Source organism: Ochotona princeps, chromosome 22, assembly GCF_030435755.1.
Source record: "Ochotona princeps isolate mOchPri1 chromosome 22, mOchPri1.hap1, whole genome shotgun sequence".
NCBI classification, from domain to species: Eukaryota; Metazoa; Chordata; class Mammalia; order Lagomorpha; family Ochotonidae; genus Ochotona; species Ochotona princeps.
Window position 1 is genome coordinate 8,195,755 of NC_080853.1, and position 13,468 is coordinate 8,209,222.

The 13,468-nt window shown below is 45.0% G+C and overlaps 1 protein-coding gene across 1 annotated transcript in view; it reads right to left on the bottom strand.

Annotated features, from left to right (window-relative positions):
* CSE1L (chromosome segregation 1 like) overlaps window positions 1–13,468 on the bottom strand; it is a 30,594-nt gene that overhangs the window by 12,498 nt on the left and 4,628 nt on the right. The window contains exons 2-11 of the mRNA XM_004585887.4: window positions 9,673–9,768; window positions 6,718–6,860; window positions 5,681–5,782; window positions 5,291–5,436; window positions 4,876–4,966; window positions 4,044–4,151; window positions 2,688–2,780; window positions 1,617–1,784; window positions 1,384–1,513; window positions 151–216 (exon numbers count right to left, since the gene is read on the bottom strand). Of these exons, the coding sequence (XP_004585944.3) occupies window positions 151–216; window positions 1,384–1,513; window positions 1,617–1,784; window positions 2,688–2,780; window positions 4,044–4,151; window positions 4,876–4,966; window positions 5,291–5,436; window positions 5,681–5,782; window positions 6,718–6,860; window positions 9,673–9,768 (1,143 nt within the window). The remainder of the gene's footprint in view (window positions 1–150; window positions 217–1,383; window positions 1,514–1,616; window positions 1,785–2,687; window positions 2,781–4,043; window positions 4,152–4,875; window positions 4,967–5,290; window positions 5,437–5,680; window positions 5,783–6,717; window positions 6,861–9,672; window positions 9,769–13,468) is intronic.

A 13,468-nucleotide genomic window follows, 5' to 3' on the forward strand; every position in this document is an offset into this window, starting at 1 on the left:
CATAAGCTACTTGCTGAGGTGTCAGATAATAAAACAGTCCTTCATGTAAGACAGCTGGGATGATACCCTGCATCCCAACCCGCAACACTGCCTGCACTGAACACAGAACCACCTGAAAAGGACTTGCAGAAAGACACCAAGACCACACACCTGATCCTTCCAAATCTCTTCTTATATACTCCTCAGAATTATCTTCAAATGCCTCTTCGTCAGCAGCTGCAAAGACAGGTGACATTTCAGAAACCCTGCCAAGACACGCCAGGCAGGCAGCTCCCGATTCCAGTGAGAGCGGCCACTGCTGGGGGCGGTCCTGGGCGACAGCGGGATCCCCCCTCCAGCATGCAAAAGCACACGCCGGGGACCAATGTAAGAACACTCCCGTTTTATCTGGACAGGTAAGAACATTAAAAAAACCCCAACAACTATAATTATACCATTCTTCCACGAGTCATGTGAACAACAAAAACCAGGAAGGACAGTAAGAATCAAGCTCTGAGCTCACATTCAGTTTAATGAAAACACAAAACACACCAAACTACGCTGTCCTTTGCTTCTGTAGTTTGGTTCCAGAACGATCAACCGAGAATCTGTGATCTACAGACTGAGCCCTTCTCCCATGTACTACTTCCTGCCCGGCACAATCTGCACAGAAACACGGGCTTTCAAACACAAGCCACGTGAGCTTCAGGCTTGCAGTAAGTTATCAATTACTTCTCTCAAATCATCTGCTTAGCAATAGCAATGTGCATGGTCATCTAAATCAAAGAAAACCAATTTTCACTGAAACTGAGAACCAAGACACTTTCTTCTCAATATAACAGCATTTTAAAAGCCTCTTTAACCCTCCAGCTCTAGAGCCAGCATCCCATTTGCCACTGGTTCATGTCCCAGGCTCCAGCCACTGTGGCCATTTGTGGGTGACCAGCAGATGGAAGATCTCTTTCTGTTAAGTATCTTGCCTGAGGATAAGAAGCAACATAACTTATCAAATTTATGTTGGGCCCGGCCGCTAAAGTCCTTGCCTTGAGCGTGCCAGGATCCCGTATGGGCGCCGGTTCTAATCCCGGCAGCTCCACTTCCCATCCAGCTCCCTGCTTGTGGCCTGGGAAAAAGGTTGAGGACAGCCCAAAGCTTTGGGACCCTGCACCCGCATGGGAGACCTGGAAGAGGTTCCAGGTTCCTGGCTTCGGATCGGCACTGCACTGGCCGTTGCGGTCACTTGGGGAGTGAATCATCGGACGAAAGATCTTCCTCTCTGTCACTCCTCTCTGTACATCTGACTTTGTAATAAAAAATAAATCTTTTAAAAAAAACTATGCTAACACACTGGAAAAACAGAGACGTTCCTTAAGTGACAAGCCCCCTATACTTGGCCATAATTACCTCTAAATTCCATGTTTGGCACAATGACCTTCTCGCAGATACTGGTCAGCGTGTTCTGGTCCTCAAAGAGATTCTTATAATGAGGTCTCTCACAAACCGAGGCCAGAAATTGAATCGCGTTACTTACCAACTGGAACAAAACACAACAGTAACATTTTCAGAAGCAAACCTGAACACCCTACTTTTTAGAAGGAGAGAAGGTCTTGTAATTGCTCGGCTCCACCTCATCTTACCAAATCATATTTAACCTCCTGGCCAGTTGTAACTAGCAAATTCCAGATGGCCGTGACAAAGCGAGGCAGGTACCGCTGAAACTCCTCGTCATATTTCTGAGCATAGAGGGCAGCATTATCACAAATCTGGGATTTCAGCAGTTCCAACAAGCCTGCCTCCTCTTCATCCTCAGAAAAAAAGAGAGAGAAAGAGAAAACTCAAACATAAATTTAATGTTACCACAAATAAAAGTAGCTATCACTTCTAAAACTCCCCCAACTTAACTTCAAATCAACTGTTATAAACCACATTTCCGCCATCGTCATCCCGGCCACAAGGTCTTTGGAATAACGAAAAGACACACTTCCCATTTAGTGACCAATGGAAGCAGCTCTCAGAATGTTTCCAAGTTCATTAAGGCCTTTTTGTCAGGCTGATCAATGAATCCTTCCACATTAGACCACGAAACAGCATATGCCTCAGAAACCTGAATGCAAACATCACCGCATGCTTCTCTAGTGTGGCTAGCTGGATCATCTTGCTGCCTCCCCAAAGCCTTATTTTGATCAAACACATAGTACTCAAAAAAGGATCGTCACAAATACTTGAGTTGCAAGACATTAAACAACAATCTAAAACAGGTCAACTTTGGTCTGCAAATCCTGCCTAGTGGACTCCAGACTGGTGTCCCCCAGCTCTGCAGTGAAATGGTCCACAAAGCTGGAGTTTACAAGGACAGGTGGTGTGGGGCACCTACTGGCAGGTGGACATCCTCCCCGAGCGCTTGGCTACTCTGCTTCCCACCCTGCTTCTTGCTGACCTGACCACAGAGGCAGACAAGCAGAGGCTGCCTCAAGTAACCGCACGAAGATCTATTTCTGTCACCTGTCTTTCAAGTAGATACAAATACATAATCAAAAAAGGTTAATTTTGTATACTAAAACACAACCAATTATGGAATATCCAATAGAATATTTTTGTTCAATGAATTTTATTTATTGATAATAGAAGATCAGTAAGTTTCTAGATAACAGCCAAATAATTACTAATAGCTAAAAAAGGGTTACTATGTTAATATTTTTAAAACTTACATCAGTTTGTAGAAGTTTATTATCCAGTGTCAAGAGGGTATGGAAATTGTTCATCCAAGTTTCCATGTTATCTTCAAAAAATTCTGGGAGATCCTAACAAATAAATATTAACTTGAGACTTTAAAAAACATTTACTAATTTATTTGAAAATTTATTTAGGTAAGAATCTGTCAAACCACTATGGAGCTGAACGCAGGTGAGGGGGGTTTGTCATTTCGAATATTGTACCTGAGAGAACCCAGCTTTCCCTCAAGGAATGCTCTCCTTGCAACAGCAAGTGCAGCCATGTGCTAAGGTAACTTCAGGTACTGCACAGGAACGAAGAAAAAGCCAGACCTTGCTTCTTGCCCCTCTCGATGAACTGCCCTATCTTGATTCTGGGGGACTGTATGCAGCCCAGCAGTCCAGATGCACATGTCTGACTGGGGGGCTGGGTTATGCAGCGGCCTCTGGCTCCTGGCTCCCGCCGCTCCCTTGCAGGCATGGTGACAGTTCAGGGAATTTGGCTCTCACCTGTCACTCACCCGGGAGCCCTAGATTGTGTTCCCAAGTCCTCCTTGGGCCTCGACTTGGCTGTGGCCACCGCGGCCATTTGGGAGGTGAATTAGCAGATATAAGCTGCCTGACTGTACAGAAACAATTACTGAACAGTGTTATTATTTCTTGCTCTAAAACTATAGCTCTGTTTCCTCCAAGCTGCCATGGGTTCTTACATCTCTTTCAGTCTACTTCACCATTCTGTTTCTTCCACAAACTTTCACTTAATAATCTATGTAACTAATAATTATTAATTAATTTTATGTAACTCTTAACTTACTAGGTGTAAGAACACTGCTTCCTGAGTCCGGTGCAATAGTGTAATGGTTAAGGTCCTCGCCTTGAGCCCTGGGATCCCAAATGGGCGCCGGTTCTAATCCTGGCAGCTCCACTTCCCATCCAGCTCCCTGCTTGTGGCCTGGGAAAGCAGTTGAGGACGGCCCAATGCATTGGGACCCTGGCACCCGTGTGGAAGACCCAGAAAGTTCCTGGCTCCTGGCTTCAGATCGGCACAGCACCGGCCGTTGCGGCCACTTGGGGAGTGAATCATCGGACGGAAGATCTTCCTCTCTGTCTCTCCTCCTCTCTGTACATCTGCCTTTTCAATAAAAATAAATAAACCCTTAAAAAAAACTGCGTCCTATGCAACACCTACTAGCTGCCCTAGGAACCACTCTGAGTACCCTGCATAAACAGGGTGAACAGGGAGTCAGAAAAAATCGCTTCAGAAAAATCATTCTCCATCGAAAGGAAAACTACACATTCAACATCAAAGAAGAAAAACAAAAAAACAAAAACAAAAACACAAATGAAACTTACCTGAAAGTTTAAACTATAAAACAACTTTGAGATCAGAATCAGGGAAGAAAAAAGAATCCTCAGGGCGGAGGCGTCGTTTGCATGGGTGCTGCAGAGCTCGATGGTGGCCTTGGGAGACAGAATGCAGAAGCTAGCACGCCATCTTAAGCAAAGACCAATGGACTTTCAAATGGCAATACACAGTCATGTAAGATTATGAAAAGTTCATCTACAATAGCACTCAATTCCAGTATTAACATTCTTTCTTATCATCTTTGTGATTCTATATAACCACATAACACAAAACTATCTTCAAATGTCCCCATTAATTCTGACCCAGGCACACAGGTTGTCTGACTGTTCTTTATCCTAAGCAAGAATCAGGTTTATTCATGCAGCGCAAGTCTCTTAGATCTCACCGGACATTCTAGAAGTGACCATGAGCACAGCTTCTGAGGTCAGATCTGGAGTCGACCCCAATTCCACACAACTAAAAAGCATTTCTTTAAGAAAGCTAAATGATTTTCCCCCAGTCCTAATTTCCTTATTGTATTAGACAAATCTGGAGTCTTAGACCACTAACTGAGAAAACACACAGGAAACAACAGTACTGTCAGTTCCTGTTTTCTGGACTAAGGGAATATATCCTGGTTTTCTCTATGTTTCGTTGTACTCTGGGTAAGACTTATGGCATGATTTGAATACAAATGTTAACCCAATAGCTAGGAGAAAAAAGATTTATTTTTATGTAATCTCACCTTTCAACATAAAAGGCATTAAGACATTTTTACCATTTAAGAATGTTCTTAAATTCATGCAAATACTGGCACTGTGTCAAGATGTCGTCTCGTACCTTAAAGAGATTAGTCAGAGGTAAAGCAAAGGCATCCAGAACAAGTTTAATTTCAGTCCATAACTCATTTGACTTAAATTCATGGCGATATCTAGAAAAAGCACAGGGAAAACACACAAATTAACAACTTTTTGTTCAGGTCTTCAAGATGGTGACTAGATACATATGTGACTGAACGACTTTTCTAAAGTTAAAAGGAGAGGAATTTCCTTTAAAGGAACCAAGCAGTCTACCACATCTGCATGTTTTACAGTTAACAGGGCAATCTGAAACAAGCATTCTAACTTGAGAGGAAACAAACAGTAACGAACTGAGAGGCTCACGCTCTGATAATCATGTTCACAGGAGGAACAGGAGGAATTAGCTCCACAAGCAAACACAAGCATTCTAAAAGCAGATGTCAGTACATCAATACCTTTTAAATAACGAATGTGCTGTACGAAGGACTCCATTAATAACGTGGAAATCTCCACTCTGAAAGCGATTCACCATTTCTGTCAACAAATCTGGCCACTTCTGAGGGAAATCTTCTCGCCCAATAATGCTGATAGCATCACTTAGCTGCGAGAGGAAAGGCTGAGTCAGCGCAGAGTCCTGGAGGCAGGCTGTCTGGGAGCACGGCCGTGAGGCGGCCCGCCTGGGAGCACTGCCGTGAGGCGGCCAGTCTGGGGAGCACGGCCGTGAGGCGGCCAGTCTGGGGAGCACGGCCGTGAGGCGGCCAGTCTGGGAGCACGGCTGTGAGGTGGCCAGTCTGGGGAGCACGGCCGTGAGGCGGCCTCCCTGGGAGCACAGCCGTGAGCCTCACCTGCTTCTGGATCTGCTCCGGGCTGCTAAGCATCAGGTGCACGATGTTGGCCTTAATGGCCACGCGGTCGGCTTCACAGATTTTGCTTGGTTCATCTTCAACCTCAAAGCAAAACATCAGGGAACTAGTAAGTAACTTAAAACCAACTTGTTTCCCTCAAAAGTACTTCCTCAGCAGATGGGAGTTGACAGTTTCTTCCTTGCTCTTGATTAAAAAACAAGACAAAAAAACCAAAAACCAAAACAAAACCCACTTCCTGGAAAAATGTGCTTTATGAAAAAACTGTATGAATTTCCAATGTTTTTTGCACTCAAAGTTATCTTTTATTATCCTATTTTTGCATAGAGTGTTTAAAGTATCCCTATATTTCCATACCCTACCAGAGGCCAAAATCCCTTATCAAAAATTTAAATTTAAAAAAATTTCAGGGTCCAGCGGTGTGGCCTAGCGGTTAAAGTCCTCGCCTTGAACGCACCGGGATCCCATATGGGCGCCGGTTCTAATCCCGGCAGCTCCACTTCCCATCCAGCTCCCTGCTTGTGGCCTGGGAAAGCAGTCAAGGACGGCCCAATGCATTGGGACACTGCACCCGCGTGGGAGACCCGGAAGAGGTTCCTGGTTCCCGGCTTCGGATCGGCACGCACCGGCCCGCTGCGGCTCACTTGGGGAGTGAATCATCGGACGGAAGATCTTCCTCTCTGTCTCTCCTCCTCTGTATATCTGACTTTGAAATAAAAATAAATCTTTAAAAAAAAAAAATTCCAAATTATTTTGCATTCTACAATAGGATTTTTCAGCTCTAATTTTCCTAGTCCTCAACAAAAATTACTTCAGTTATTCATTCTCACTTCCCAGTGTTTCTAACCATAACAGTGGTTATGGTCGAAACCCAAATAACACCCTTTTCAAGCAATTCAGCTTATGAATATGAAGTTTATCTGAATTTAAATAAAAACAACAGCAGCTTCTATCTTTAATGCCCATATGGAACCTTTATACAGGACATTACATTACACAAGTATTTCGAAACTACTTACAATTCTCCAGTTCCTTTTAATATAGTTCTTGAACGTTACTGAGGCACACACTTTGATGACATTATCCTGGGACTTCTCCAGTAATGTTAAAAGCAACAGTGGGTAATTCTGATTTCCTTCTACAGATTCAAGAAATTTCTCCGCTATAAAAGAAAAGCATGTGTGTATCTTTGAAGGATCAGAGAATTACAAGGTTAGGCCACCCTCCTTAGAGAACCTCTACGGCTCTACAGGGCTTTATGCTACAGAGAGTGACTTCTGGCAAAAAGCTTGGCCCAGAAAGTATCACTGGTATTTAACTTAGTAATACTGGAATGAAAGTAAAGTTGTTTAACTCATGTCAGCCACTGGGAGACGCGGGTACTTCCTAGAGTTTGATGACAGGGAGCAGTTAAGACATACACGTCCCGTGTCCCGTAGTGAGTGCCTGGGCCTGAAGCCGGCCTAGGGCTCCCATGCTGCGCTTTCCTGCTGGCGCAGCCCCGGGGAGGGGGGCAGCAGTGGGCTCTGTCAGCCACTAGGAGACCTGGGTTTGAGTTTCTGGCTTCAGCCTTGCCCTGGCCTTCATGGGCATTTGCAGAGTAAGATGAATAGGTGGGAGCTCTTTCTCTGCCCCTTGAATAAAAAAATAATGTAAAGTCATCAAAAAATACAATTTAAAAAAAGCTTACTTTGCTAGACAAAAATTGTGCAATCCACACACCTTTTCTTAATATGCGTCTTCTGTGAATTTTTTAAATCTATTTTGATCTATTTTAATCTAAAGCTGGCACCTACAGTACTCTACTGATGCCAGTTCATGTTCCAGATGCTCCAATTCTGACCCAGCTTCTTGCTAACAACCTGGTAACATAGAAGATGGCTCAAGCCTGTTGTAGCCACTTGGGAAGTCAACCAGTGATGGGCAGTCTTTCAGCTTTTCCTTCTTGCTGTAACTCTTTCAAATAAATAAATTTTTTAAGAAAAGTATTTTTTCCCTTTATTTTTGAAAATCTTTACATGGTTAATTAGGGCATAAAGATTCAAGGGCTACAGGAAAGAGGGTAAGACTATTATTTCCACATTCTCTTCTGTATCTGGGGTAAATGGGGAGATAAAGGGAGAAGCCCCACCCGGCCTCCCACCCAGCCCAGGCAGACACAGAGGAAATTCCATCTGCTGTCTCTTTCCAGAATCCTGCAAACTGCCAGTGGTGGCCTAACCAGCACCTCAGAGGGGCTCACTGCATGGCACCCCCCGACTGCCAGGAGACTCCAGGATGCATGGATTTCAAAACTTTCTGCAGCAAAATATACACATCTTTTAATTCGATTTTTCCCATACTACCATTCATTACTGGGCACAGTACTTGACTCACATATATTATCATTAGGATGCCATTAGTACTCCACAAGTTAAGTGGCAGTATTCTCATTTTCAAGAGAAGGCCACTGAGGTTAAGCAGGACTACAAGGTCTTACCACTGTCAAATGTTTAGCTCAGATCTCATTCTGCCATACTAGCCCTAAAGCTTTTTCAAACTAAAGATGTTTGAATACCAGCAGTGAGCTTATACATTTTATGTATTTGCAACACACATTCTGAGATAGATCACCTACAATTCTTCTCATTTTTCCAACCTGAAGTCTAATAAAGCAATTTACAGATTCCAATCTTTGCACAAGGATTCACCATATCTCATTTTCCAGGTTTTGTATCATTTAGCAGTTTTCTTTCTGTACTGAGTCTGAGGTTCTCCTATCTTCTCTGTCTACCCTGCCTTCCGTGCAGGACAAGGACTGCTGACCTGTAAAACGAGGCGGGGACACACACGCTTCTGCGTGAGTGCACAACATGCCCGACTCCTTCACCTCACACAGATCTCACAACCTGCCACGATGCTTCCCCGAGTCCAGCCAGCACCCTGGAAGCGGGCTCCTGGCTGAAGCCTACCCCTTCCACGCTCACGTCCTTCGCTCCCAGCAAACCCACACTGACTGCACGGCCTGCAGGTCTCAGCGTTCACCCCTGACTGCTACAGCTCCACGATCAAGGATCTCCACATGATTTCATAAAGACATCAAATGATCCTGAGAAATGTTGTATCCATAACTCTTTCCAGAAAATCAATCTGCTTCTACAACCTGTCCTAGAGTCAAAGAAATAGCACTGTCACCCTACAAAGACGTATAGTTATAACAGGAAAACCACTGTGTTTCTGAGTCTGCTCACCATAGCACGTGTTTGGGGGTCTACACGTCACAGCATCCACGCCCTGCCAGGAGCTCTCCACGGCGTTCCAGATGTGTGTGCATATCTTCCTGTTCTTGTGGCTTATACCAGGGGCCTAAATCCCCAAATACAACTAGTTGCAAACAGTATTTTCCCCTTAACTAGAACTCACATTCATCTATGACCAGTTAGAACCTGGCCCACCTCTCACTGACCTTCCCAGCAACTCCCAGCAAACACTGCTTGCAATTCTAAGATTACCCTTAGTTTTCTAAAGGTAACTGGTAAAACTGAAGAGGAACTCACTCTACATCTTAAATACACTAACTAAACCAACCTAACAGCAGGATTAACACTAACTAAACCAACCCCAAGAGAAGGATTAACAGATAAGACCTGATTCCTTGATTTAATGACCTTCATCACCCTGTAGGCAAGTACCTTCTATGACCAATCACCAGATTCCTAACAGCCAGACTTGAAGTTTCAATTTTCAGAAAGAACCAGAAATCTTAATTCATCAGTACTTTTTATTTATAAATAGTATTTTTAATCACAACAGATCAAGTAAAAGCTATTTCCACCAAACAAAAACATAAAAAAATATGTAACCAAAAAAGTCAACCACACACCACAAGCTATCCATGAGACTCCAAGTACAATCTCCCTGACTGCTGTCAAACTGTACAAACTGGCGGACTGCGCAGAAAGAATAAACCAACCCAAAACAGCATTTGTTCTTACCTGGACGTCTGATGGTAGGGTCGGGGTCAAGAGTTTTCTTTAAATATTCTGTTAGTGTTTGCAAATTTGCATCACTGAGCTCCATTGCTATAGAATCTAAAACAAAAAAGTTCGGTAATTCATCACTCGGGGACACAGTGAATCACACAGACGATCCTTGCGCATTAGGCAGGGCCCATCCCTCACTTCTTTGTTATTTTCCATATGGCCTACATGAGCTTGACTCTGAGTTTAGAGAAAGGAGTCTGGAACATGGACTGTTGTTGAAACAGGTAACCTTCAGGCCAGCACCACCGCATAGCACATTAAGCCTCTGTTTGTTGTGCCCTTATCCCTGTGGGCATTGCTTTGAGCCCAGGCTGCTCCACTTCTCCAGCTCCCTGCCTGTGGCCTGGCAAAATAGCAGAGGACGGCCCAAAGCACTGGGACCCTGCACCCGCTTGGGAGACTTGGAAGGAGGTCCTGGCTGCCAGCATCAGACTGGTCCAGGTCTGGGCTTTGCAATAACAGGAGTAAAGCAGCAGATGGAGGACTTCTCTCTCTGTAGCTGGCTTTTCAAGTAAAATAACAGATCTTTTAAAAAGTTTTCTTATTTAGGGCCCAGTGCAATAGACTAACGGTTAAAGTGCTCGCCTTGAATGCACCGGCATCCCATATGGGACGCTGGTTCTAATCCCGGCAGCCCCACTTCCATCCAGCTCCCTGCTTGTGGCCTGGGAAAGCAGTTGAAGATGGCCCAAAGCCTTGGGACCCTGCACCCACGTGGGGGACCCAGAAGCAACTCCTGAATCTCTGCTTCAGACTGGCTCAGCACCCATCATAGCGGCTGCAAAATCTTCCTCTCTCTCTCCCTCTCTGTATATCTGCATTTCCAATAAAAATAAATAAAAATTTTTTTTAAGTTTTCTTATTTAGAGGCTGGCACTATGGCTCAGCACGCTAAGCCTCTGCTGGCAACACTGGTAGTGCATATGGGCACTGACTCAAGTCCAACTTGTGGGGCTGGTGCTATGGTTCAACAGGCTAATCATCCACTTTTTAAAGTGCTGGCATCCCATGTGTGTGCTAGTTGTAGTCCCAGCTGCTCCACTTCCCTCCCAGCTCCCTGCTTGTGGCCTGGGAAAGCAGCTGAGGACGGCCAAAAAAAGTCCTTGGGGTCCTGCACACATGTGGGAGACCTGGAAGAAGCTCCTGGCTTCAGATTGGTTCCAGCAACCGTGGCCATTTGCGGTGTGAACTAGTGGACAGAAGATCCTTCCGTCTCTCCTTCAGTCTGTAAATGTACCTTTCTGATAAAAACAAAAATCTCTAAAAGCTTTTTTGTTTGTTTAAAAGTCAACTGTTCAACTTCTGATCTATCTTCCTGCTAATTCTCCCAGGAAAGCAACATGGGAAGGCTGCAGTGTGTGGACTCCCTTGTGAGAGACCCAGATGGAATTCCAGACTTGTAGCTCTGGCATAATTCAACCCCAACCACTGTGCTCATCTGGCAAATGAATGAGCAGATGGAAAATCTAACTCTGCTTTTCAAATAAATCTTTAAAACACACTTGCAAGGGCCTGGCACAGTAGCCTAGCAGCTAAAGTCCTTGCCTTGCATGAGCCAGGATCCCATGTGGGTGCACCAGCCACTTCATATTTTCTAAAGCTTACAGTTACTCATATGTATTACCTTTAAAAGTCAGGAAGCTTTAAATTCTTATGTTTAAAATATCTACCAATAAAAGGCAATCAATTTCCTTGCTAAGGTTCCATGCTAGCTGGAAAGATAACATACAACTGAGTTCTGAAATACAAAAATCTTAATAAAGATGTGTACGTGTGCACGCGAGCCTGCATGTCCTCTGCACTGTTGGCGGCAAAATGCCTGAACTGCCTGAGGCTGGGAATGGATTAACTGCCTCACTTAGTATGCAAATTTGTTCCCTGTGACTAAATAATCTGTTGGAGCACAGGGTGCTACCCCGGACTCCAGTGCGGATGCTGCAAAATCTATAGCACGTGTTACTAGAAAATCAAAAAATTCTGAAACACGTTTGCTTCCCGATAGGAGAGCCAAGTGACTCTCGGACAGCATCTTAATTACTGAAAGCTAGGAAGAGCCACTGTGGCCGGCAGGGTTCCCAGCAGTGCCGTGCGTGGGGCGGAACTTTCAAGGACAGACAGACAAAGCAGGACGAACCATGTTACAAAGGAAGAAGGCGTTCAGACCAGATAACACAGGGTTTCCAATTCCTGGCAGAAGAGGATAACGAGAAGAGGATAACGAGTGAAGGAACATGGTAACTTGGTCTGCAAACACACACGTATGAACTCTGCACATAACGCTAGGAGAACACTGCTTCACTTTCCTTAGTTCATGCGACCATGTTAAAGGAGAGGTTAACTCGCCTGCCCCCAGATCACTCACAGGATCAAATTCAAACACACCGACTCCATTTCTACCCCAGGGACGATGCCCTTCTGGTGGAAATCATGGCAGACGACTGCAGTAGGGTAGGAGCCCTCCCCACACACACCATGGCCACGTGACAAGAGGGACCAGAGGACCAAGCCAGTTAAGACGCCCGTTCTGCTTGACGGAAAGGCTGGGTGAGGGCCCGCCCCTGACTCCCACCTCCAGCTTCCTGGCAATGCGCATCCCGGGAAGCTTGCAGCTTGCAAGGTCTCCAGCTCCCGCCTCCAACAAGAGCCACACTCAGCCCCTGCTTTCTGGCCCTTGGCACAGAGGGCATTCGGGGAGTAAACACATAGACACAAACTCTCCCCATCGGTCTTTCAAAAGGTTAAAAGAAAACGTCACTAGGCTTTCAAATGCTCTGAAGTATTGTTCCAAAACAGAAAAGAAAAAAAGTCCATAATTTTTCATATTGATAAAATAAGCCAGAAAAGAGGGTTCAAAGTGCTGGGCGCCAGCAGGTATTCTCAGAAGCCACGACCTTCTGAAGTGAACCGCCTGCCTCAACACGTCTGTGCTATCTTCACTACAGTCCTTCTCTTTAAACGGAAAACCACAATCATGGCCCATTTAGTACATTGTGCCAATATGTGCACCTCCTCTGATCGAATGTATACCATTTTATGGGAATGGATGTCAAGCTCTCTCAATTCCACAGCATTTTTTGCTGGTTTTTAGTTAAGGTGGCATGTTACTAACTGTATATTCAGGGTTGCAGATACATATCATTACAGAGACTGACTGGATCTACTTTAAGTGTTTAAATACATTCTAAATTAATTAGAATTTCATTTTTTAAAGATTTATTTTATTTTTTTGAAAAGAAGATATACACAGAGAGGAGGAGAGACAGAGAGGAAGATCTTCTGTCTGCTGATCCGTTCCCCAAGCACAACCAACAACTAGAGCTGAGCCGATTCGAAGCCTCTTCCGGGTCTCCACGTGGGGTGCAGGGTCCCAAGGCTTTGGGCCGTCCTCGACTACTTTCCCAGGACACAAGCAGGGAGCTGCATGGGAAGTGGGACCGCCAGGATTAAAACCAGCACCCTGCACCATGGCCTAGCGGCTAAAGTCGTCTCCCTGAAACCCTCGGGTTTCCTGTCGTGTTTCCACACATAAGGCCCTTTAACTCTACACCCTGCGTCTGGAACACTACCAGGCTCTGGCCCTGTGGCACAGTACTCATACAGGAGTCTGCTAGGCACCCCAGCTGCTGCCGCAGGTGCCTGGGAAGGCTGTGAGCGGGCACCCAAGCACTTTGGAAACCCTAAAGGAGTTCTAGGCTCTTGGTTTCAGCCAGGACCAGTCCCAGCACTTGCGGCCATTTACGGAATGAAC